The sequence below is a fragment of the Leuresthes tenuis genome, unplaced genomic scaffold (assembly GCF_036924035.1).
Source record: "Leuresthes tenuis unplaced genomic scaffold, fLeuTen1.0.hap1 SCAF_10, whole genome shotgun sequence".
Lineage (NCBI taxonomy): Eukaryota > Metazoa > Chordata > Actinopteri > Atheriniformes > Atherinopsidae > Leuresthes > Leuresthes tenuis.
In genome coordinates this window covers 36,278,455-36,301,614 of record NW_027325364.1, presented here as the reverse complement: position 1 = coordinate 36,301,614, position 23,160 = coordinate 36,278,455, and the positions used below count along the sequence as shown (strand labels likewise).

Here is a 23,160-nt window from a genome sequence, read left to right as displayed (position 1 = left end):
CAAAGCAAACAATAAATGTACACATGAACAGCACATGAGGCTTCTGTGGGTATGAAGAGCAGAGGCTCCAGTGGTCTTTGAGCTCCAACAGGAATTTATCTTAATGTCGTAATACAGGGCCAAGGGTCACCGACACAGGATGTTGTCATTTGGTTAGAGAAATATCGGAGGGCATGCACACCTGATGTGTGTTTGGATGAATTCAAGAACAGATTAGTATATTTTGTTTTAGTTTTTCTGTTTGCCTTCAGTCATACCCTTATTCCCACCATAACATGCAACAAAAAGTTATCCCAACCAATCACAATGAAGCACGTTAATGAGAGGATTGAAGCATGTTGAAGTGTGCCATGCTTCATTCTGTGGTCACTCAAAGTCTGTGATTGCATGTGTTTTTGTGATTGCCAAAGTATGTGGATGTGTGTGTGTGAGCCTGCATGTCAATGTGTGGACAATGTACACTAAAGGCCATTATGATGGAGTCTGCTGGAGTTCTGTGGCCAAACACAGTAACTTAATGACATGAAATGCAGCCATTTCAACCCCCACTCAGTGTATCACGCTGTGAAAATATTGGTTCAGGTGGAACCTGAGGGGTGGAAAATCGGTGGGGTGCAAGTTGGAGTAGACCGGATCCAGAGAATGGAGAATTTCCTGCAGCCACAGAATGGGATAATTCAGTCAACTGTGCTTCAGTTTAGCACAAATCAAAATGATGGGAGGCCTTGCTGGCTGGGAACTCATGTTTTTCTTCTTTTTCTCCGTAGCCCCTTTCACTATATTTTCTTTTTGACTAAATAATTGGGAAAAAAAATCTTTACCGAAACACTAACATGACAGAGGTAAGAATGTGTAGGAAATACAAATAAGATGTTTTTATGTTTTACTGGAAGATCACATAATATCGAATAAAACAAAGTCCTTGTTAATCTTTCTATTCATTTCAACTATAATTCTCTAGATGAATAACTCATTCAGGCGTTCCACTCTTCACATGAAACTACCCCAATTAATTAGTTTCTCATTTGTTTCCTAAAGTTCTTTAATCTATTACTTCTCCCCATCAGTCACAGTATACCTTTCTCTGTACACTTGAAATCCATGACATTATCATTATTGAGAGGTGCTGAACAAGACGAGGCTGGTGCTTCACTTGAAGGTGGGTATGTCATTGAAATAAAAAAGAAAAACTTTGTGGCATAAACACCCCAGCTGCTGGCCTACTAATCATGAGACAGAAGAGAGGATAATTCTGTCTAGATGAGGACTGGAAATGACATTTTCCAGCGACCTTGATTATCATTTATTGAATGTCTTGTTAACTGTATATACATTCACCTCTATTGAAAAAGGAGTGGTCAATTGACCAGTTGGTGGTCGTATGTTGGCTCAGGTTTGTAATTACCCTAAAAAGATCATTTCTCCATGAAAATCCTTTGCAGGAACTGTATCCAAATCTATGGATTACCCTCCGCATCGCAGTAACTCTCCCTGTTAAAGTTGCCTTTGCTGACCGAAGCTTTTCAAAACTGAAGCTCACCAAAACATACCTCCGCTCATCCATGGCGCAAGAACGCTCGAGTGGCCTGGCTATCACAAGTATCAACTCAGAAGTGGCACAGCAGCTGTCATATGAACACCTCATAGATGACTTTGCATCCAGAAAATGCAGACGTGTAAAACGTTGAAGGCACGACAGACACAGTGGAGGTTGAAACTGTATAATGACATTATTAGGCTATAACCTGTGCACACGGATCAGTGTATAATATCTGAAAGTACAAAACCGTGAAATGTCCTTCGCAAACACGAACAATGTTACCAGCAGTAGGAAACTCCATGTGAAGCTAGCCGACCGTCACAGAGCATGGAGTAAATAAGCTGTGCAGCAGCGGCGTGCGTCAATGACTTTATCCCAAGTGACCTGGGTGCAGAAAGCCCCCGATAACAACAACACGGCAGCTCTGAACCAACAGTGCAACAGTACGCGTTCATTCATTCTTCTTAAAGTATTGGTGAAATAAAGACAGATAAGGCCTTATTTAGAGGCTGCATCGTCTAATCCCCCTTCCCGTTATATATATATACGTGGATCTCGAGTGATCTAAATCGCGTCTGATGGATGCAGACTTTCACCAAAATGTTATCGATGAGTAGATGTACGTTTTTTATGCCAGAAATAAGGTCCAGGTTTAAAAAAAAACAACAAAAAAAAACAACAACTTCCCATTTAATCGTCAAAAAAACTGAATAATTCTTCTCTTATCCTAATTGCAGCCACATTTTTGTGTTGGGGACCTCACATCTTGAAATACTCAATTTGTGGGTTAAACTAGACTTTTACTCTAAAAGCCAGTTTATGCCCAAGATCTTCTTTCCAGTTAGCCATTCCCCCAACTCGACACATAAGATCCCAAGAACTTTACACTCTTTCTTTTTCCTGTCAGACCTTCCCAGGGAAGGATTACAGCAGCTCTCCCTCTGTAGCCTCTAAGGGACTCAGCAAGTCCCCCTCCTCAACACCTCTCCCCACTAGCAGAGAGGACAAAACCTGCTAAGCTCAAATTGCTCTCGAAAGCCTTTAGGATGGGTGTGGTCTGCTAGTGCCCACCAGTTCCTCTCTCTGTCTCTCCCTCTTGCAGTGGCAATACAAAACTTGCACAGACTCTCGTCAGCTGATCGAATCAGTGTACAGCTGATATTTTTCACAAAAGAGATGACACAAAGTTAGCACTCATGCCAACTCCACCAGAAAAGGAAAAAGCAACCAGCGTCCTTGTTTTAGAAAGCACACAAGGACTTGCAGCTAAGACTTGATCATCTCCAGCCCTTTCTTCAAGGACTGAACTATTTCCCCAAGGACCACAGTAATCAAAGTTTCATGAATTAAACTGTTATGCTAACTTTACTAAATTCTCTTGTACTGTTTTAAGTGAGAAGTTGTTTGCTGTCATTATGGCTGTGTATTGTGATAACTTCTGATCGCTGGTCAGTGCTCAGGTTCATAGCCTTCATGTCTGCTTTGGACACACCCTGTCCCAGATTGGCACATATAGCTCAAAAGACCTTTGAGACCAATACTGGTGTTGAGTTGTTAGTTTCTGGTTTTACTGGTGGTGCCCCGTAATTAATGATTTTCATTAATCATTTTACTGAATAGAAATAACTGCCCGTGGATACTTATTATTAATTGCTAAATACTACGGCAGCTCCTGCTATGTCCCAAACAGCTGCCTTTTTGGGAAAAAATGTTTTTTTACTTATTAAGTATCAGGTGATATTGTGCAGAAGGCATCAAAGAAAACACCAATTTAATAAAAATTTCTTACTGGACATCAATAGTCACATCTCAGGAGATGAATCTGACTGAGAACCCAAAGATGTTGGATCCAACCACAGTAATACTTCACAGATGATGAAAACAGAAAGTGTGGACTGGAAATGGTCTGTACTTGTATAGCTCTTTTCTAGTCTAGCTGATCATTCAAAGCGCTTTCACACTACATGCCATATTCACCCATTCATTCACTCACTCATACAACATATCTTAGTCTATATATGTTCAGAGTTGGCCAGGAGAAGCCGGGAGTCGAACCACAGACCTTCCACTTGGTAGAGGGCAGCTCTTCCTCCTGAGCAACAGCAGCCCCAGTGTTTGAACTTAATGTGGCTCACTGCAGCACAACTATCAGACCAAGCTGCTGCCCAGATGTTTCACTTTGTTAAAATGACGTTTCAAAAACCATAATGCTTTAATTTAGCAGAAACCAAAACAGCAACACATACCTTAGCCAAGCAGAAGCAGGCCTGCATGCGGACTTTGTAGAAACACTGTTCTTGCTCTAGTATATCAGTCAAAGCCAATCTAGAGGCAGGAGTTGGAAACTTTTCCAGTGCTGAGATGGCTTCCTCCTACACAAAAGATCAGCTATAGTCACCATCAAAGTTATTCATGCCAGTTAAGTTTTTAAGGTTTTACACATAATGCGAAATGATGAAAAATGACATTTGTATGAGCTGAGAGATATAACTAAACTAATAATGTAAATGTGTAAGACGGTATTCCAGTGTAACAGAATCCTATCTTCATAGTTGGATCCAAGTCTATAAAATTGATGCAAAACTCAATGAAGCTTTTAGGCAGCTTCAGCAGAGATACAGATCTTTAAAAAATAAAAAGAATTCCTGCACCATGAAGGCAAAAGTTTTCAACAAGACAGCTTCATTTTCTAACAGCAGAATGAGATCTGCTGGAACATGATCATACCTGTGCAACCACATCCCTCTCATAGCGCAGCTGATACTGCCACATAAAGTCTGCCTGCTCAAACTCCACTTTCCTCAGAATGGACATGTCCGGGTCAATTCGGATCCAGAGGAGAGGAGAGTCAGCACTGCAGAGGAAACACATTATGGAGACATGTTGCATCACTGACAAGTGATGTACCTACACTCACAGAAGTTCACAGAAATTAGCTAAGGAAAGTGCTTCTGGTACTATTTGAAGTCTTTACACAACATGGAAAGTATACAATCTGTGAATAATTTGGTGATGAGAATTTGATGCCAGACTAATGATATGACAGACTGTAGTCCACTTTTATAAAATGTAGCTTAAACATGACATAGATTTAAAGGGGACATATTATGAAAAAAATCACTTTTCCAGCTCTTCTACACTATTATATTTGAATTCGGGGTGCGTACAAACCCCCCCCCCCCCCCCCCCAGTGTTAAAAACAATAACCGCGTCCATTTCGTACGTAGGAAGGGGAGCGGAATCTGAACTCCAGCAGTGGCCAACACCCAGTCTCCACCCACCACGCCCTACAGGTTATAAAAGAGCAAAGCTCAGGTGAGGCGCCCATATTTCATTCATCGCAGCCAAGAAAAACGGTTGGCAGTATGGAAAATATGAGAGCTAAGCATGTAAGTTACTCTGTTGCTGGCTGCAGTGACCAGCACAAAACCCTGCATACGACCCCAGTCACAGAGGACCTACGACGGGAGCCACGTTCATAAACCTATCTGTGTGTGCCAAACATTTTGACATGGACTGCTTCCACAATTTGGGTCAGTACAACTGGCAGCAGAACTTTCCCTAAAAGAGGGATCGATACCGACCATCCGTGGGGAAAGGACAGACTATGTAAGTGTGCTTTGTGTTTCTTTTGTCCATTACCACGAGCTAATGCTAACCGCTAGTTCATGCAGGTACAAACGATGCTGAAATTAATTATTTACACTGCAGCTTGTGTTATATTAGAGCACATACATTCTCAGCGTCTGACTCTGGCTCAAGCATATATGGTTGCAACTGTTGTCATAGCAGCCTGATGGCGAACGATGGGCGGAAAAGGAGGGCGGAGTGAGCAGCGGCAGGAAAATCGACCGTCTCAGCACTCGAGTGCAACAGACAGTTTACAGAGAGGGCTGCTGTGTCTGATCCCTGACGAATTTGACCAGATGATGTCATTAAGGTGCCTGGGACCTGTGTGAACTGCTGGAAAAGGAGTATAATTGTTCTCCTTTAAGCAGAGAAGCATTCACAAAATAACATCTTACTCCATTGCTGATAAATCCATGTCAACTTCCTCTCCATTCATAAGAGGAATTTTCTTTTTCTTGTTTCTGGGGGGAAAAAAAAGAAGAACTTCAGTTTTTAAAATCTCTTCTGACTGTTCTGTTCCACTAAGGACAGACATAGAGATGGAATAAAGATCTTACATATTAGCACAATAACAACCAGCGTTATCAAGAACATATGAAATTAATTCAAAGACAGTGGCTGACAGATAAATACTCTTTATGCTACAACTTCAGTAGTTGGAATGCCGCAGCACAAAAACTGAGCAGTGTGCTTCTCCATACCTTCTGCTCTTTGAGTGGCAGGGGATGTCATGCTTGAGGCTGTTCTCCTCTATCTGCAGAGTGTGATTGAAGGACCCATCCAGTTCTTGTACTGTCACCTTGATGGGACCCTGCAGGGAAATGTTCATATGACAAGAAGAGACCATAGTCCTGGTCTTAGTGTAAGGATCTAATACGTTGAATTTGGGTTCTAATAATGCAACACAGTGGTGTAGTCATTAACACCGTCACTTCACAGCAAGAAGGTTCTGAGCCTGAAGATTCTGGTCTGCTGAGTCTTTCTGTGTAAAGTCTGAATGTTTCTCCTGTGCCGTTCTTTTCCAGGAGCTCTCCTCTGGTCTCCTCTAACAGTCCATAGGCATGTCCCTCTTACCCAGTGTTAGCTGGGAAAGGCTGCAGTTTATGGACTTAACACACAAATTAAATCACTAATAGGCAACCAGGTGTTACAGAATTCCACAGATATAGAGAAACTAACAGAAGTTGAAATATTAGGTAAACTTTTTCGCACAAGAAGTTGTGGCTAACGACACATTTTTGAAAGATTAGCCTGCCAATAGTGAATTTGATTTTAAAAAGAAACCACTATTATGTCCAATAGACTCAGAGTTATTCAGAATTATGCTACAGAAGATTTTCACATCCTCAATATGACAGACAGACAGGTCTATCTGCATGCTTCAGCTGCCCACATCCAGTTAGTAGATTTCTGAGACTGGTTGTAGCCTTATTTTACACATGGAATGCGCTTTATTGCCAACTTAATCTATGGGTTAAAGACACTGGCACACATTTTCTACTATACATTCTGTATTGTTCCATCTTAAAGCTCACCACATATTTCTGAGTTCCAGATGATGTGTAGTCCTGGCGGATCTCCAGCTCCAGCACATTTCTCTTCCTGTTGAAGGCAAAGCTGCCAAAAAATTTCACCACTCCACTTTGGTCTCTGGACATGAATAGTTAAGACTGAAAATCTGAACAGAACAGCTGGGTTGACAGATTCCTCTGTTACTGTATGCCAACTTCTAACAGTTGGTTTCCTCTAAGGTTAACAGCACAGTTTCATGGTCAAGATCTGATTTAGTTTGATCTTATTCAGATTTTTCCAGTTCCACTGACAGAAGATGAAGCACATATGAGTTACTGCTACAGAAAGGCAAGTGACTTTACTTCCAAACGCTACATTACACACTAGCTTCTATGCTGTATTGCTCCCAGTTGTTTCATGTTTCCAATCCAAAAAACAATGGAACCAGTTTATCAAGAATCATTACATCTGTCATCAAGTAGGGATCCATAAAGAGTTTAGGATACACCCATTGTTTGATGAGGGGGCCAATGTCTTTGCCAGAGACATTAGAGATGGATTTGAGGAAAGCATGAGTGGACAGAAGCATCTGACTCCACATGTGGCTCTGATACTTCTGAGATGAGGCTGTGCTGGCCAGGCTGAGGAGCTTGTTGAAAACCTAAAGAAAGAAGAAAAACAAAAGCTTTTAGTGAACGCTAGCTGTTTCAACATCAGTTACACAAACAAATCAAGGAACAAGAATATCCTGAATGTGTCCGACCTGCAACATGAACTCCATGCTTATTCGATTTTCTATCAACCTCATCACAAGGTGGGCCTTACACTGGAACATCTTGTAGTACTCCCAGGACAGGGTGTGGGGGTGCTTAATGGAGAAGTGAAGATGGGGGGTCGGACTGAAGAGAGAAACACTTGGTCAGAGTCACACAGCTGTGATCCAGGAAATGAGCTGTCACTCAAACTGTTATTAATGCACGAGGACCAAAACTCCATTCTGATTCATTACTTGTCTTTTTCTTTGCCCCCACTGAAGGTGGGGTGCAGCAGCACACCTCCCATTTTCAGCTCATACTCCACAATCTTGTCCAGCTCCTGAGAAACAACAGAGTAAAAATACTTCAACCTTCTAAAATCTGAGGAATACCGCAAACCATTTCAGTCAGGTTTCACATACAGCTCCACGTCATTTAGTTTATGAACCTCATGCACGTGAACTTCAACACTGAGCTGCAACTAACAGTAAATGTTAGTAAGCATTGTAGCTGCATTTCACTTTTTGAATTTTGTCAGCTATTCTAATAGTCACTAAACTACATTCAACATTCCTTTCTTGATTGATTTAGTTTCCTTGACCTGAATGGACTGGTAGTGCATTTTTTGCCTGTGAATGATTAAAGCTGTTCTCAGTGAGGTCAGTAATGTCTCTTATGTGCTCTTATGTCGAAATTGAGCCCCTTACAGAGTTCAATTTGAAGCACACTGATTTAAAACACTTATCTAAACACTAATTTACTAACTGACAATATACATCAGTGATTACTCATGTGGTGTGAACACTTCATAGACATGAATTAGCTGGAAAACCCTTTCTTTCTTTCAAAAGAAAGAAACGTTGAATTTCATTGCTGTATAACAGGAGTTATTTAGCTATTAAAACCTAAAAATGACCGGTTTCCTGAGGGAAAGATTCACCACAAGATTCACTTATAAAAATGAATTGGCTACCTCTTTGATCCAGTGCCGGTACTCATTGACTCCAAAGGTCTTCTTTAAGTAAAGGCCATAGATGTAGCCAGAGATCCCCTTCAACACCCACTCATCAGCCCTATAGGAGTAGTAACACATCAGAACACATTAGGCCGTCTAATCTGACAAACTTATCAGAAATGTTTTACATGCATTCCTCAGAATAAATCACAGCATGACTAGACTCTATGAACATCTACTCAAATCTCAAAGTGAATCAACTTCCATTTCAACTTCAGAGTGGAAAATGTATCTCACTATTATTCCAGCACTTTCTTTGCTTATAGCCACTTGAACTTTACCACTAGAAATGTCTTCCTGAACAGACTCCGTATTGCTCCCCCACTCATGACGAACCCCTCCCCTGTTGTTCACCAGCATGCCACCCTTGAGTGTGGTGCGTTTTGAGTTGAGCCTTTACAGTTTTTATGATGACGACAACCCTTTCACTATCAGTCCCTACAGTTCACACAGACTCTGGACTTTCTGACAAAGAACCTTGTAAAATCATCTAAGAGCACATTTGAGTTGCTTCATCATTTCGTGACATTGACTTTTACCCTGGGGTATTTCTTGGTTTGAACTTGGTATGATGCACACACTGCTCCCATAAATCTATCAACCTGAATTTACTGCAGTGTGAGTTGATATGCAGGCAAGGGCGGGGGGGGGGGGGCAGGTCCCCACTGTTGCAAACTGCCTCTGGGGACGTGGAATGTCACTTTGCTGGCAGGGACAGAGCCTGGGCTGGTGTGTGAGGTGGAGTGGTACCAACTAGATATAGTTCCAGACACAGCGTTGACTCTGGTACCAAACCCCTGGAGACTGGGGACTGTGAGAATTTTTCTCACATAGCAGAGGAGGTGGGGGACATGGAATCTGAATGGTCCATGTTCAAGACGAGATTTGCCCTGAGATGCTAAAGGCTCTGGACATAGTGGGGTTGTCTTCTCTTCAATGTCACATAGAGGTCTGGGTTAGGGCTGTCAGAATTCCCCCCGCAGTGAGTCAGGGCGGCTCAATATGGATATTATTGCACCATATATATATTTTTTTTTAATCTAGCTATCTAGCGAATTCATTTGTTAATTACTAAATATCCACTGCGTAGAGCCTCTGCAATGTTGTCGGATGTGTGATTCTGGGGCATGAGGCTGTGCTGGCAAAGTGATTTAAGAGTCCAGTCTATGGTCAGGTACAGTTAGACTCATGCATGGAGTCAGATTCACACTTGACCACATGTCAGTGGTGGCAGAGAAAAAAACCCACACTTTTGACCGATGCTCTAACTGGATTTTACATTTTCGGCACAACAGTTTCTGAGAAGCAGGTTTTCACTTTTCAAATTTCTGGAGCAGTGACTTGAATGCAGGTTTCTCCACGGCACCATCTGCTCAACCAGATGCCGTGTAACAGCACCTGTTTGGCATTTATGCATGTCACTGTCTCTGCTGTACTTGCCGACTCCAAGCTGTCGGCTAAGAGCATAAGCAGCTCTACGACTCTGTGTGGCGGGAGGCGGAGGAGGCGTAGCCGCACCTCAGTAGCTGGGTGGTAGCTTGCTAGGCAAGCCCTTAAATTCGTTGTGTTTCCTCGTTTTACTTGAACCATTTTGTTGCAGATTTCACAGATTGCCTCATTTAAATTAGCTGGTGCCCCCTTTTCATTTGGCTGAAAGCCAAAATGCTCCCCAAGGGGGAAAGTAACATTTGGTTTATATACCAGTGCTATTGTCTCCTTCTCAATGTGTGCTGTGGTGAGATGAGGTCACGTGCGGTGATGGCGGTGGCCCATGTCGTGATATTCCATTTTTGCGGTTATCACAACAGCCCTAGTCTGGGTCAACACCTGTGGAGTGGCACATCGGGGAGGTGGTTCCAATTTTTAAGAAAAGGGACCGGAGAAGATTGTATGGAGCTCGTACTCAGCGATTGAATCGTGTCATCATTAATGCTTTTGCCCGTGTCCCAGTGAGTGACTGTTCTTCCGTCTGAGATGGGTGATGCAGATCGACGTGCAGTTTATACGTTTATAAGTGTAAAAACCACCGACGATGTTGTCCTTGACCATCGGACCATTTCCCGCTGACACAGAGACGTAACACATGCACTACTGTGCTGGCAGCGATAAACCAACCAGAGAACATTAGGTAATATGTAGCCTTACAATCAGGTGAGCCTTATGTATGGGTTCAGTACAGAAATGGAGCCCATGATTGAGGGGGGGCTTTATAATCAGGTGAGCCTTATAGTGCGCAAAATACGGTACATGGGATCACACACATAAAATGATACATGTACGTATTTAAGGTTGAGCATAAATAAGCCATTAGTCTAGCTCTTAATCAGCTTTACCACTTGTCAGTTAGTTTTGAAAAAAGCTTTTTTGTTGTTTTTCTTGTGTCATCTCTTTCAAACGTGTGACAGACTAATAATCTTAACCTGTTTTCAATTATAGGACCCAGTTCACCCCCTCTGATGAATTCCAAGCAGCAGTGTGACACTGTTAAAAATCAGAAATGTGACTTTCATGTGTTTTCTGTTACACAACAGCAGCCTGCTCAACGTACAACAGTATATGCAAACCACAGCCTCGCATGTGATGTTTGTTAAGAGGTCAGTTAGGATGAGAAGCAGAGATGGCAGATCAACGCAGGATGAAAAGTAAGTAAAGAAAGGCATTCCTTCACAGTACTAGGTGTACTGAAACATTCTCAAGTATTTCTAACATAAACAAGACCCTCTAAATTACTCAGGTTGTCATGGACAGCAACCACACAGAGTTGCTCAGTGGTAATGCATCTATCCATCAGACTGGCAAACTCAGTCCTTTAGGCCAGAGCTGATCCAATTTCTGACTCTTGGTACTGACAAAACAGCTTAGTTCTTTTGTAAAGCTCTCATCACCAGCCTTATATAAATACCTCTGACAGCTAAATGTTACCACACTTTGCAAAAAAGACTGCTGGGCATCGTTGAAAGTTGTTTGCAGGTTACGTGAGTTCTCTTTCAAACATTTTCCTTAACATAAATATATGGAATCTGAAGTTTATCACAATCTGTAAAGGCTGAACGTAATAAAAAACGCACCATCGTATCAAAGTCTCTGAACACTTTAAACTCACTCGTTCAGAATCACCACACTCAAGGGTGGCATGCTGGTAAACAACAGGGAAGGGGTTAGTCATGGCAAATCAGTCTGTTCAGTAAGACTTTTCCAAAAAAAGGTGTGTAATCTGACAAATCTGCTGAATCAAATGGGCAAGTGTAATGTGAGATTCTGTTTTAGCGACACATCAGATGTAAAGTCTCACCATGACATTCTGGAGATGAAACAGCCAAAGAACTGCTGGGCCAAAGCCTGAGCCAGACAGCGTCGAGTGTGCGGGGTCTGGTCTATAATCATTGGGCTGTGGAGCAGGTTGGTACTGAAACACACGGGCAACAGGTCAAGTGTCACACTGAATACAATAAGCCCAAAAGAAAACATATTATGATTGGAAGCTGCATCAGCAACAGCCCACAGTAAGTGATCAACGTGGAATAGAAATCATGTTTATGTAGCTGGAATTTTCTTTTCTGAATGCCATCTTTACCTCAGAGGAAAAGAGAGCACTTTTTGCCTACCTGAAGATACTCATGGAAGCGTATGAGGAGACTTGAACGTAGGCCTCATCCACAAACACAGTCTTGAAACAGGCGTAAGGATAACGGCATGTCAGGATCTCCTCGTAGAACTCAAAGATCTCATGCAGGAAGGACATGGAGTGTTTGAGCAGAGGGAGCAGCTGCGGCAGGCAGAAATGGGTCACCTGATGAGGACAGTGGTTTTGTTTAGGAGCTGGTCTCTCTCAAAGATTAGTTCAAAGAAAACATGTGAAGTTTGTTTTCTTAAACCGTTAATGATTGAGAGTCAGGAAGACCTGAACTTAAAGTTGCATCCTGATATTTAAGGACATCTAGTGGTCAGAAAAATAACACACAGAAAGGTGGAGGAAAAAAAACAGAACCAGTGTCACAACTGACCTGCTGTCAGAAGTCATTCAAAATCAACAATGACCAAATGAACATTTAAACATGTGCATTATCATATTTCTGTCTATACTATAAATCCACAAACTGTGGAGCTGCGAACATGAAAAGTACGACAGTCAATATGAATAGAGCACATGTGCACATACTCCATTCTCTCAGTTAAATGGATGAACCAATCAATGAGAAGAACAGCAAAGAAGTCAAACGGTTTTGGTTTCTGATAGTCAATTATTTACTTGAACTAAAAAAAAAAGGTTTAAACTTAAAAGATTTACCACAATCTGCATTTAAGTTACTAGAAAAATATCAAAATCTATTTGGCAAAACCAAAGACCAAGAATATGTCTGAAAGTAATGATGTCAGCAAAAGAGAAAGGAGGCTTGAACCTACCCAATCTAAAGTTTTACTACTGGGTAGCTCAGCTGCGAGTAGGATGGTCGCATGGATGGTCGGGGACTTAGAGAGTGAACGGGTCTCTATTGAACAGAAATCTATGCCATGGGGTACTGTTGTCTGGTCTTCCATTTCTTAGCCAGCAATCTCAGAAAAAACTTAAATCAATCATTTATGGATTGTACACACCTTGAAGGTCTGGAATTTAGTTTAAAAAAAAAAACCAACTTAAGGGAGCTGTAACCCTGTCACGGGCTACGCCTATAGCAGGGAATATAGAGTTTTTACCGTCTGTGTATGACCGGGCTTAGAAAAGGATGGGCAGAGTCTGGTCTGATAACTATAAATCAACTCCTGGATGGACAGGTATTTAAGGTATCTTTTTCACAACTTAGAGACAAATTTGACTTACCTTCAAGTGATCTATATAGATACTTACAAATCAGACATTATGTTACAAAACATTCAGATTGGAAAAAATTATTTAAAACAGAAAAAGGAAAGGCTGAGGGTGCCGAGGTGGTCAAAAAGCTCCTCGGTGGCAAGGCCCCGGGGTGGATGAGGTCCGGCCGGAGTTCCTCAAGGCTCTGGATGTTCTGGGGCTGTCTTGGCTGACACGCCTCTGCAGCATCGCGTGGACATCAGGGACAGGGCCTCTGGACTAGCAGATCGGGGTGGTGGTCCCCCTCCTTAAAGGTGTGTTCCAACTAAAGGGGGATGACACTCCTCAGCCTCCCTGGTAAGGTCTATTCAGGGGTACTGGAGAGGAGGATCCGTCGGACAAGATCTCGGATTCAGGAGATGCAGTGTGGTTTTCTTCCTGGCCGTGGAACAGTGGACCAGCTCTACACCCTCGGCAGGATCCTGGAGGGTGCATGGGAGTTCGCCCAACCAGTCTACATGTGTTCTGTGGACTTGGAGAAAGCGTTCGACCATGTCCCTCGGGGAGTCCTGTGGGGGGTGCTCTGGGAATATTGAGTGCCGGACCCCTTGATAGGGACCGTTTGGTCTCTTTAAGACCGGTGTCATAGTTTGGTCCGCATTGCTGGCAGTAAGTCGGATGTGTTTCTGGTGAGAGTTGGACTCCGTCAGGGCTGCCCTTTGTCACCGATTCTGTTCATAATTTTTATGGACAGAATTTCTAGGTGCAGCCAGGGCGTTGAGGGGGTCCGGTTTGGCGACCTCAGAATCAGGTCTTTGCTTTTTGAGGATAATGTGGTTCTGTTAGCGTCATCGGGCCGTGACCTTCAGCTTTCACTGAGATCCTTTCCCAAGTGGAGGAGTTCAAATATCTTGGGATCGTGTTCACAGTGAGGGACGAATAGAGCGGGAGATTGACAGAAGAATCGGTGCGGCATTAGAAATGATACGGGCTCTGCATCGGCCTATCGTGGTGAAGAAGGAGCTGAGCCAGAAGGCGAAGCTCTCAATTTACCGATCAATCTACATTCCTACCCTCATGGTCACGAGTTGTGGGTAGTGACCGAAAGAACGAGATCACGAATACAAGCGGCCGAAATGGGTTTCCTCCGCAGGGTGTCTGGGCCTCCCTTAGAGATAGGGTGAGAAGCTCAGTCATCCGGGAGGGGCTCGGAGTAGAACCGCTGCTCCTCTGCATTGAGAGGAGTCAGATGAGGTGGCATCTGGTTAGGATGCCCCCTGGAGGCCTCCCTGGGGAGGTGTTCCGGGCACGTCCCACTGGGAGGAGACCCCGGGGAAGACCCAGGACATGTTGGAGAGACTATGTCTCTCGGCTGGCCTGGGAACACCTCGGGGTCCTCCTGGAAGAGTTGCAGGAAGTGGCCGGGGACAGGGAGGTCTGGGTTTCTCTGTTAAAGCTGCTGCCCCCGCGACCCGACCCCCGGATAAGCGGCAGATGATGGATGGATGGATGGATGTTTTTAAATTGTTGTAGCAGAAATCCCACACATGCACAGGGAGGACAAGCAAACTCCATGCAGAGCGAACTCATCTGAGATTCAAACCAGGATCCTTCTTGCTGTCAGATGACATCAACACCAAACTGTGCGAGCGTTCACATTTACGTCACTCATAATTCTTTTAGAAGTAAAGTTTGTGTGGATAAGACTGTATGCATGGTTTCTACACATGGACGCTGGAATCTTTGGATCTAAAACCTCACTGAGACCTGCTCTGCTTTCCATTACTCTGGCGGTAACTGAACATCTCAATGTCTTAATGACCCCTCTGGTGCTATTCCAAATTATTTTGTGATGGCAATATAACATCCACCTGTCACTTTAAACATAGCAGTTTGAACTGCTGCTTTCACATTAACAGACACAGCACATGTTAGTTTCACATACGATTGGCTGTTTAGAGGAGTTCAACAGATCACGTTGTTAAATAAATAAATAACACTCATGTTCAAACAGTCCACCTCCATGGTTTTATCCATAATAATTAGCTGCAATTCAGTTCAAGTCATTTATATGGCAACAACTCAGGAAATGTTATTTCAAGAAACATTGAAGAGCAAAAATATAATCCAATTCATTAGAACTGTATTCATACGATGGAAATTCATTCAGTTGTCCAACTAAGGAATCCAAAGAAATCTTCACTTCATTAAATGCCTCATCATGAGCATGCATATGACTGATGAACAGGATAACGCTCTTTTAACCTCCAGCTGAACCAGAACAAGGAAGTGTTAACTTCTGTCTCAACCAGCAGCAACAATAAGTCATTTTTCTCAGCAGCTGGGCCAAACGAACAAAAGAAAACTGTTTAAAAAACTTCTGCTCTTTCTGATTATGTATCACTGACTTCAGCAACCAGTCTTTACCACTGTTCAATTTAACAAGTGTCTGTTAGCTTGATTTATATTATTACAGTGAAATGACATGTTAATAACTATTCAGTGGCTTAGTGTGGTCGTGAAGCTTCTCATGTGACGATCATTAGAGATGGCATCCTCTGGTGAAGTAAACATCTCGTTTTTCTCCAGATGATATCAACTACGCTGCACTCGTTTCATTTCAGCTTATAGTGAGAGTCTCTTCTGCTTTTGGTGTCACTAACTGTTGTCCTGTGTCTGTGAATGGGACAGAGTGTAGCACAGGGGAGCCGGGTAAAGTGAAGATAACGTTGTTGGAGCGCGGTACCAGGCCAAAGCTGTCCACCTAGAAGGCTTTAGAAGTTTCACTCAACTTTCATCCTCAGTTCTATGTATGATCCTTTAAGTCAAAGTTTTGTTCAATAACATCATGACACATCATTTTCACCAACCTCGTGCATGTAGGGGTCTACAAGGATTTCAAAGGGCCCCACAGCCAGGGAAAGATTAGGAGCTGCTGTAGGGATGGGAAGGACATAGTGAAATGTCTTCTTCCTCATGTCATGGGTGTAGATGGTCTCCACCAGGTCCCCACAAGACACCGCCACCATGGACGCATCCACGGTGAACTCCAGCTTCCAGGTACACAGCTCTGAGTAGGAGTCCACACAGGGAAACCAGAATCTGGGGGAGGAGACCATTTAATGAGGAAAATATGCAATGAGCAGTGCACAGATATTGGCTGGGTGCTTGAGGAACAGTTTTTCATTTAACTTCCCAGAAAAGTTTCTACCTCACCATAAAAACTACCGTAAATTCCGGACTATAAGCCGCTACTTTTTTCCCAGGCTTTGAGCACCGTGGCTTATAGTACGGTGCAGCTAATATGGTTGTTTTCTTTTTCATGCTGCCAAAAACATTTTTCTTCGTAACATTAGACCAATAAAATTAATGACTAGTTCACAGTGGTCCAATGAAATTGTACAATAAATCAAATACACTTGCACTATAACATTTATGAATCAGTCATTTGTACCCCCCATCAAGATGGAAAACAAACGAAGAAAGGCATATGATGTAGCTTTTAAATTGAAGGAGATAAATTACCTCTCCAGGTAGGCTACTGTTTTTTTTGTTGTTTTTTTTTTTGTTTTAAATCAGCCCTGTTACAGGTACTGTTAGAAAAAAAAGCATTTACATCACCTATTTGTGCGTTACTGATAGGTATTTAAGCTAAAACCATCAGTGTTACAGGCACTGTTAGAAAAAAAAAAGCATTTACATCACCTATTTGTGCGTTACTGATAGGTATTTAAGCTAAAACCATCAGTGTTACAGGCACTGTTAGAAATAAAGCATTTACATCACCTATTTGTGCGTTACTGATAGGTATTTAAGCTAAAACCATCAGTGTTACAGGCACTGTTAGAAAAAAAAGCATTTACATCACCTATTTGTGTGTTACTGATAGGTATTTAAGCTAAAACCATCAGTGTTACAGGCACTGTTAGAAAAAAAAAAGCATTTACATCACCTATTTGTGCGTTACTGATAGGTATTTAAGCTAAAACCATCAGTGTTACAGGCACTGTTAGAAAAAAAAGCATTTACATCACCTATTTGTGCGTTACTGATAGGTATTTAAGCTAAAACCATCAGTGTTACAGGCACTGTTAGAAATAAAGCATTTACATCACCTATTTGTGCGTTACTGATAGGTATTTAAGCTAAAACCATCAGTGTTACAGGCACTGTTAGAAAAAAAAGCATTTACATCACCTATTTGTGCGTTACTGATAGGTATTTAAGCTAAAACCATCAGTGTTACAGGCACTGTTAGAAAAAAAAGCATTTACATCACCTATTTGTGCGTTACTGATAGGTATTTAAGCTAAAACCATCGGTGTTACAGGCACTGTTAGAAAAAAAAGCATTTACATCACCTATTTGTGCGTTACTGATAGGTATTTAAGCTAAAACCATCAGTGTTACAGGCACTGTTAGAAATAAAGCATTTACATCACCTATTTGTGCGTTACTGATAGGTATTTAAGTTAAAACCATCAGTGTTACAGGCACTGTTAGAAAAAAAAGCATTTACATCACCTATTTGTGCGTTACTGATAGGTATTTAAGTTAAAACCATCAGTGTTACAGGCACTGTTAGAAAAAAAAGCATTTACATCACCTATTTGTGCGTTACTGATAGGTATTTAAGCTAAAACCATCAGTGTTACAGGCACTGTTAGAAAAAAAAGCATTTACATCACCTATTTGTGCGTTACTGATAGGTATTTAAGTTAAAACCATCAGTGTTACAGGCACTGTTAGAAAAAAAAGCATTTACACCACCTATTTGTGCGTTACTGATAGGTATTTAAGTTAAAACCATCAGTGTTACAGGCACTGTTAGAAAAAAAAGCATTTACATCACCTATTTGTGTGTTACTGATAGGTATTTAAGTTAAAACCATCAGTGTTACAGGCACTGTTAGAAAAAAAAGCATTTACATCACCTATTTGTGCGTTACTGATAGGTATTTAAGTTAAAACCATCAGTGTTACAGGCAGTGTTAGAAAAAAAAAGCATTTACATCACCTATTTGTGTGTTACTGATAGGTATTTAAGTTAAAACCATCAGTGTTACAGGCACTGTTAGAAAAAAAAGCATTTACATCACCTATTTGTGTGTTACTGATAGGTATTTAAGCTAAAACCATCAGTGTTACAGGCAGTGTTAGAAAAAAAAGCATTTACATCACCTATTTGTGTGTTACTGATAGGTATTTAAGTTAAAACCATCAGTGTTACAGGCACTGTTAGAAAAAAAAGCATTTACATCACCTATTTGTGTGTTACTGATAGGTATTTAAGCTAAAACCATCAGTGTTACAGGCACTGTTAGGAAAAAAAGCATTTACATCACCTATTTGTGTGTTACTGATAGGTATTTAAGCTAAAACCATCAGTGTTACAGGCACTGTTAGAAAAAAAAAGCATTTACATCACCTATTTGTGTGTTACTGATAGGTATTTAAGTTAAAACCATCAGTGTTACAGGCACTGTTAGAAAAAAAAGCATTTACATCACCTATTTGTGCGTTACTGATAGGTATTTAAGTTAAAACCATCAGTGTTACAGGCAGTGTTAGAAAAAAAAGCATTTACATCACCTATTTGTGCGTTACTGATAGGTATTTAAGTTAAAACCATCAGTGTTACAGGCAGTGTTAGAAAAAAAAGCATTTACATCACCTATTTGTGCGTTACTGATAGGTATTTAAGTTAAAACCATCAGTGTTACAGGCACTGTTAGAAAAAAAAGCATTTACATCACCTATTTGTGCGTTACTGATAGGTATTTAAGTTAAAACCATCAGTGTTACAGGCACTGTTAGAAAAAAAAGCATTTACATCACCTATTTGTGTGTTACTGATAGGTATTTAAGCTAAAACCATCAGTGTTACAGGCACTGTTAGAAAAAAAAGCATTTACATCACCTATTTGTGTGTTACTGATAGGTATTTAAGCTAAAACCATCAGTGTTACAGGCACTGTTAGAAAAAAAAGCATTTACATCACCTATTTGTGTGTTACTGATAGGTATTTAAGCTAAAACCATCAGTGTTACAGGCACTGTTAGAAAAAAAAGCATTTACATCACCTATTTGTGTGTTACTGATAGGTATTTAAGCTAAAACCATCAGTGTTACAGGCAGTGTTAGAAAAAAAAGCATTTACATCACCTATTTGTGCGTTACTGATAGGTATTTAAGCTAAAACCATCAGTGTTACAGGCACTGTTAGAAAAAAAAGCATTTACATCACCTATTTGTGTGTTACTGATAGGTATTTAAGCTAAAACCATCAGTGTTACAGGCACTGTTAGAAAAAAAGAAGCATTTACATCACCTATTTGTGCGTTACTGATAGGTATTTAAGTTAAAACCATCAGTGTTACAGGTACTGTTAGAAAAAAAAAGCATTTACATCACCTATTTGTGTGTTACTGATAGGTATTTAAGCTAAAACCATCAGTATTACAGGCACTGTTAGAAAAAAAAGCATTTACATCACCTATTTGTGCGTTACTGATAGGTATTTAAGTTAAAACCATCAGTGTTACAGGCACTGTTAGAAAAAAAAGCATTTACATCACCTATTTGTGCGTTACTGATAGGTATTTAAGCTAAAACCATCAGTGTTACAGGCACTGTTAGAAAAAAAAGCATTTACATCACCTATTTGTGTGTTACTGATAGGTATTTAAGTTAAAACCATCAGTGTTACAGGCACTGTTAGAAAAAAAAGCATTTACATCACCTATTTGTGCGTTACTGATAGGTATTTAAGTTAAACAATCAGTGTTACAGGCACTGTTAGAAAAAAAAGCATTTACATCACCTATTTGTGCGTTACTGATAGGTATTTAAGTTAAAACCATCAGTGTTACAGGCACTGTTAGAAAAAAAAGCATTTACATCACCTATTTGTGCGTTACTGATAGGTATTTAAGTTAAAACCATCAGTGTTACAGGCACTGTTAGAAAAAAAAGCATTTACATCACCTATTTGTGCGTTACTGATAGGTATTTAAGCTAAAACCATCAGTGTTACAGGCACTGTTAGAAAAAAAAGCATTTACATCACCTATTTGTGCGTTACTGATAGGTATTTAAGTTAAAACCATCAGTGTTACAGGCACTGTTAGAAAAAAAAGCATTTACATCACCTATTTGTGCGTTACTGATAGGTATTTAAGTTAAAACCATCAGTGTTACAGGCACTGTTAGAAAAAAAAGCATTTACATCACCTATTTGTGCGTTACTGATAGGTATTTAAGTTAAAACCATCAGTGTTACAGGCACTGTTAGAAAAAAAAGCATTTACATCACCTATTTGTGCGTTACTGATAGGTATTTAAGTTAAAACCATCAGTGTTACAGGCACTGTTAGAAAAAAAAGCATTTACATCACCTATTTGTGCGTTACTGATAGGTATTTAAGTTAAAACCATCAGTGTTACAGGCACTGTTAGAAAAAAAAGCATTTACATCACCTATTTGTGTGTTACTGATAGGTATTTAAGCTAAAACCATCAGTGTTACAGGCACTGTTAGAAAAAAAAGCATTTACATCACCTATTTGTGTGTTACTGATAGGTATTTAAGCTAAAACCATCAGTGTTACAGGCACTGTTAGAAAAAAAAGCATTTACATCACCTATTTGTGTGTTACTGATAGGTATTTAAGTTAAAACCATCAGTGTTACAGGCACTGTTAGAAAAAAAAGCATTTACATCACCTATTTGTGCGTTACTGATAGGTATTTAAGCTAAAACCATCAGTGTTACAGGCACTGTTAGAAAAAAAAGCATTTACACCACCTATTTGTGCGTTACTGATAGGTATTTAAGCTAAAACCATCAGTGTTACAGGTACTGTTAGAAAAAAAAGCATTTACATCACCTATTTGTGTGTTACTGATAGGTATTTAAGCTAAAACCATCAGTGTTACAGGCACTGTTAGAAAAAAAAGCATTTACACCACCTATTTGTGCGTTACTGATAGGTATTTAAGCTAAAACCATCAGTGTTACAGGCACTGTTAGAAAAAAAAGCATTTACATCACCTATTTGTGTGTTACTGATAGGTATTTAAGTTAAAACCATCAGTGTTACAGGCACTGTTAGAAAAAAAAGCATTTACATCACCTATTTGTGTGTTACTGATAGGTATTTAAGCTAAAACCATCAGTGTTACAGGCACAGTTAGAAAAAAAAGCATTTACACCACCTATTTGTGCGTTACTGATAGGTATTTAAGCTAAAACCATCAGTGTTACAGGCACTGTTAGAAAAAAAAAGCATTTACATCACCTATTTGTGCGTTACTGATAGGTATTTAAGTTAAAACCATCAGTGTTACAGGCACTGTTAGAAAAAAAAGCATTTACATCACCTATTTGTGTGTTACTGATAGGTATTTAAGCTAAAACCATCAGTGTTACAGGCACTGTTAGAAAAAAAAGCATTTACATCACCTATTTGTGCGTTACTGATAGGTATTTAAGTTAAAACCATCAGTGTTACAGGCACTGTTAGAAAAAAAAGCATTTACATCACCTATTTGTGCGTTACTGATAGGTATTTAAGCTAAAACCATCAGTGTTACAGGTACTGTTAGAAAAAAAAGCATTTACATCACCTATTTGTGCGTTACTGATAGGTATTTAAGCTAAAACCATCAGTGTTACAGGCACTGTTAGAAAAAAAAGCATTTACATCACCTATTTGTGTGTTACTGATAGGTATTTAAGTTAAAACCATCAGTGTTACAGGCACTGTTAGAAAAAAAAGCATTTACATCACCTATTTGTGTGTTACTGATAGGTATTTAAGTTAAAACCATCAGTGTTACAGGCACTGTTAGAAAAAAAAGCATTTACATCACCTATTTGTGTGTTACTGATAGGTATTTAAGCTAAAACCATCAGTGTTACAGGCACTGTTAGAAAAAAAAGCATTTACATCACCTATTTGTGCGTTACTGATAGGTATTTAAGCTAAAACCATCAGTGTTACAGGCACTGTTAGAAAAAAAAGCATTTACACCACCTATTTGTGCGTTACTGATAGGTATTTAAGTTAAAACCATCAGTGTTACAGGCACTGTTAGAAAAAAAAGCATTTACATCACCTATTTGTGCGTTACTGATAGGTATTTAAGCTAAAACCATCAGTGTTACAGGCACTGTTAGAAAAAAAAGCATTTACATCACCTATTTGTGCGTTACTGATAGGTATTTAAGTTAAAACCATCAGTGTTACAGGCACTGTTAGAAAAAAAAGCATTTACACCACCTATTTGTGCGTTACTGATAGGTATTTAAGCTAAAACCATCAGTGTTACAGGCACTGTTAGAAAAAAAAGCATTTACACCACCTATTTGTGCGTTACTGATAGGTATTTAAGCTAAAACCATCAGTGTTACAGGCACTGTTAGAAAAAAGAAGCATTTACATCACCTATTTGTGCGTTACTGATAGGTATTTAAGTTAAAACCATCAGTGTTACAGGCACTGTTAGAAAAAAAAGCATTTACACCACCTATTTGTGCGTTACTGATAGGTATTTAAGCTAAAACCATCAGTGTTACAGGCACTGTTAGAAAAAAAAGCATTTACACCACCTATTTGTGCGTTACTGATAGGTATTTAAGCTAAAACCATCAGTGTTACAGGCACTGTTAGAAAAAAAAGCATTTACATCACCTATTTGTGCGTTACTGATAGGTATTTAAGTTAAAACCATCAGTGTTACAGGCACTGTTAGAAAAAAAAGCATTTACACCACCTATTTGTGCGTTACTGATAGGTATTTAAGCTAAAACCATCAGTGTTACAGGCACTGTTAGAAAAAAAAGCATTTACACCACCTATTTGTGCGTTACTGATAGGTATTTAAGCTAAAACCATCAGTGTTACAGGCACTGTT

General features: G+C 40.2%; 1 protein-coding gene across 2 annotated transcripts in view; it reads right to left on the bottom strand.

Moving 5' to 3' along the window:
* Nucleotides 1-23,160, bottom strand: part of taf2 (TAF2 RNA polymerase II, TATA box binding protein (TBP)-associated factor) — a 51,223-nt gene that overhangs the window by 18,831 nt on the left and 9,232 nt on the right. For both annotated transcript variants that reach the window (XM_072395023.1, XM_072395024.1), the window contains exons 7-18: nt 16,112-16,343; nt 12,058-12,242; nt 11,745-11,858; nt 8,411-8,510; nt 7,692-7,777; nt 7,446-7,581; nt 7,189-7,343; nt 6,706-6,820; nt 5,872-5,981; nt 5,566-5,631; nt 4,268-4,394; nt 3,787-3,912 (exon numbers count right to left, since the gene is read on the bottom strand). In XM_072395023.1, the coding sequence (XP_072251124.1) occupies nt 3,787-3,912; nt 4,268-4,394; nt 5,566-5,631; nt 5,872-5,981; nt 6,706-6,820; nt 7,189-7,343; nt 7,446-7,581; nt 7,692-7,777; nt 8,411-8,510; nt 11,745-11,858; nt 12,058-12,242; nt 16,112-16,343 (1,552 nt within the window). The remainder of the gene's footprint in view (nt 1-3,786; nt 3,913-4,267; nt 4,395-5,565; nt 5,632-5,871; nt 5,982-6,705; nt 6,821-7,188; nt 7,344-7,445; nt 7,582-7,691; nt 7,778-8,410; nt 8,511-11,744; nt 11,859-12,057; nt 12,243-16,111; nt 16,344-23,160) is intronic.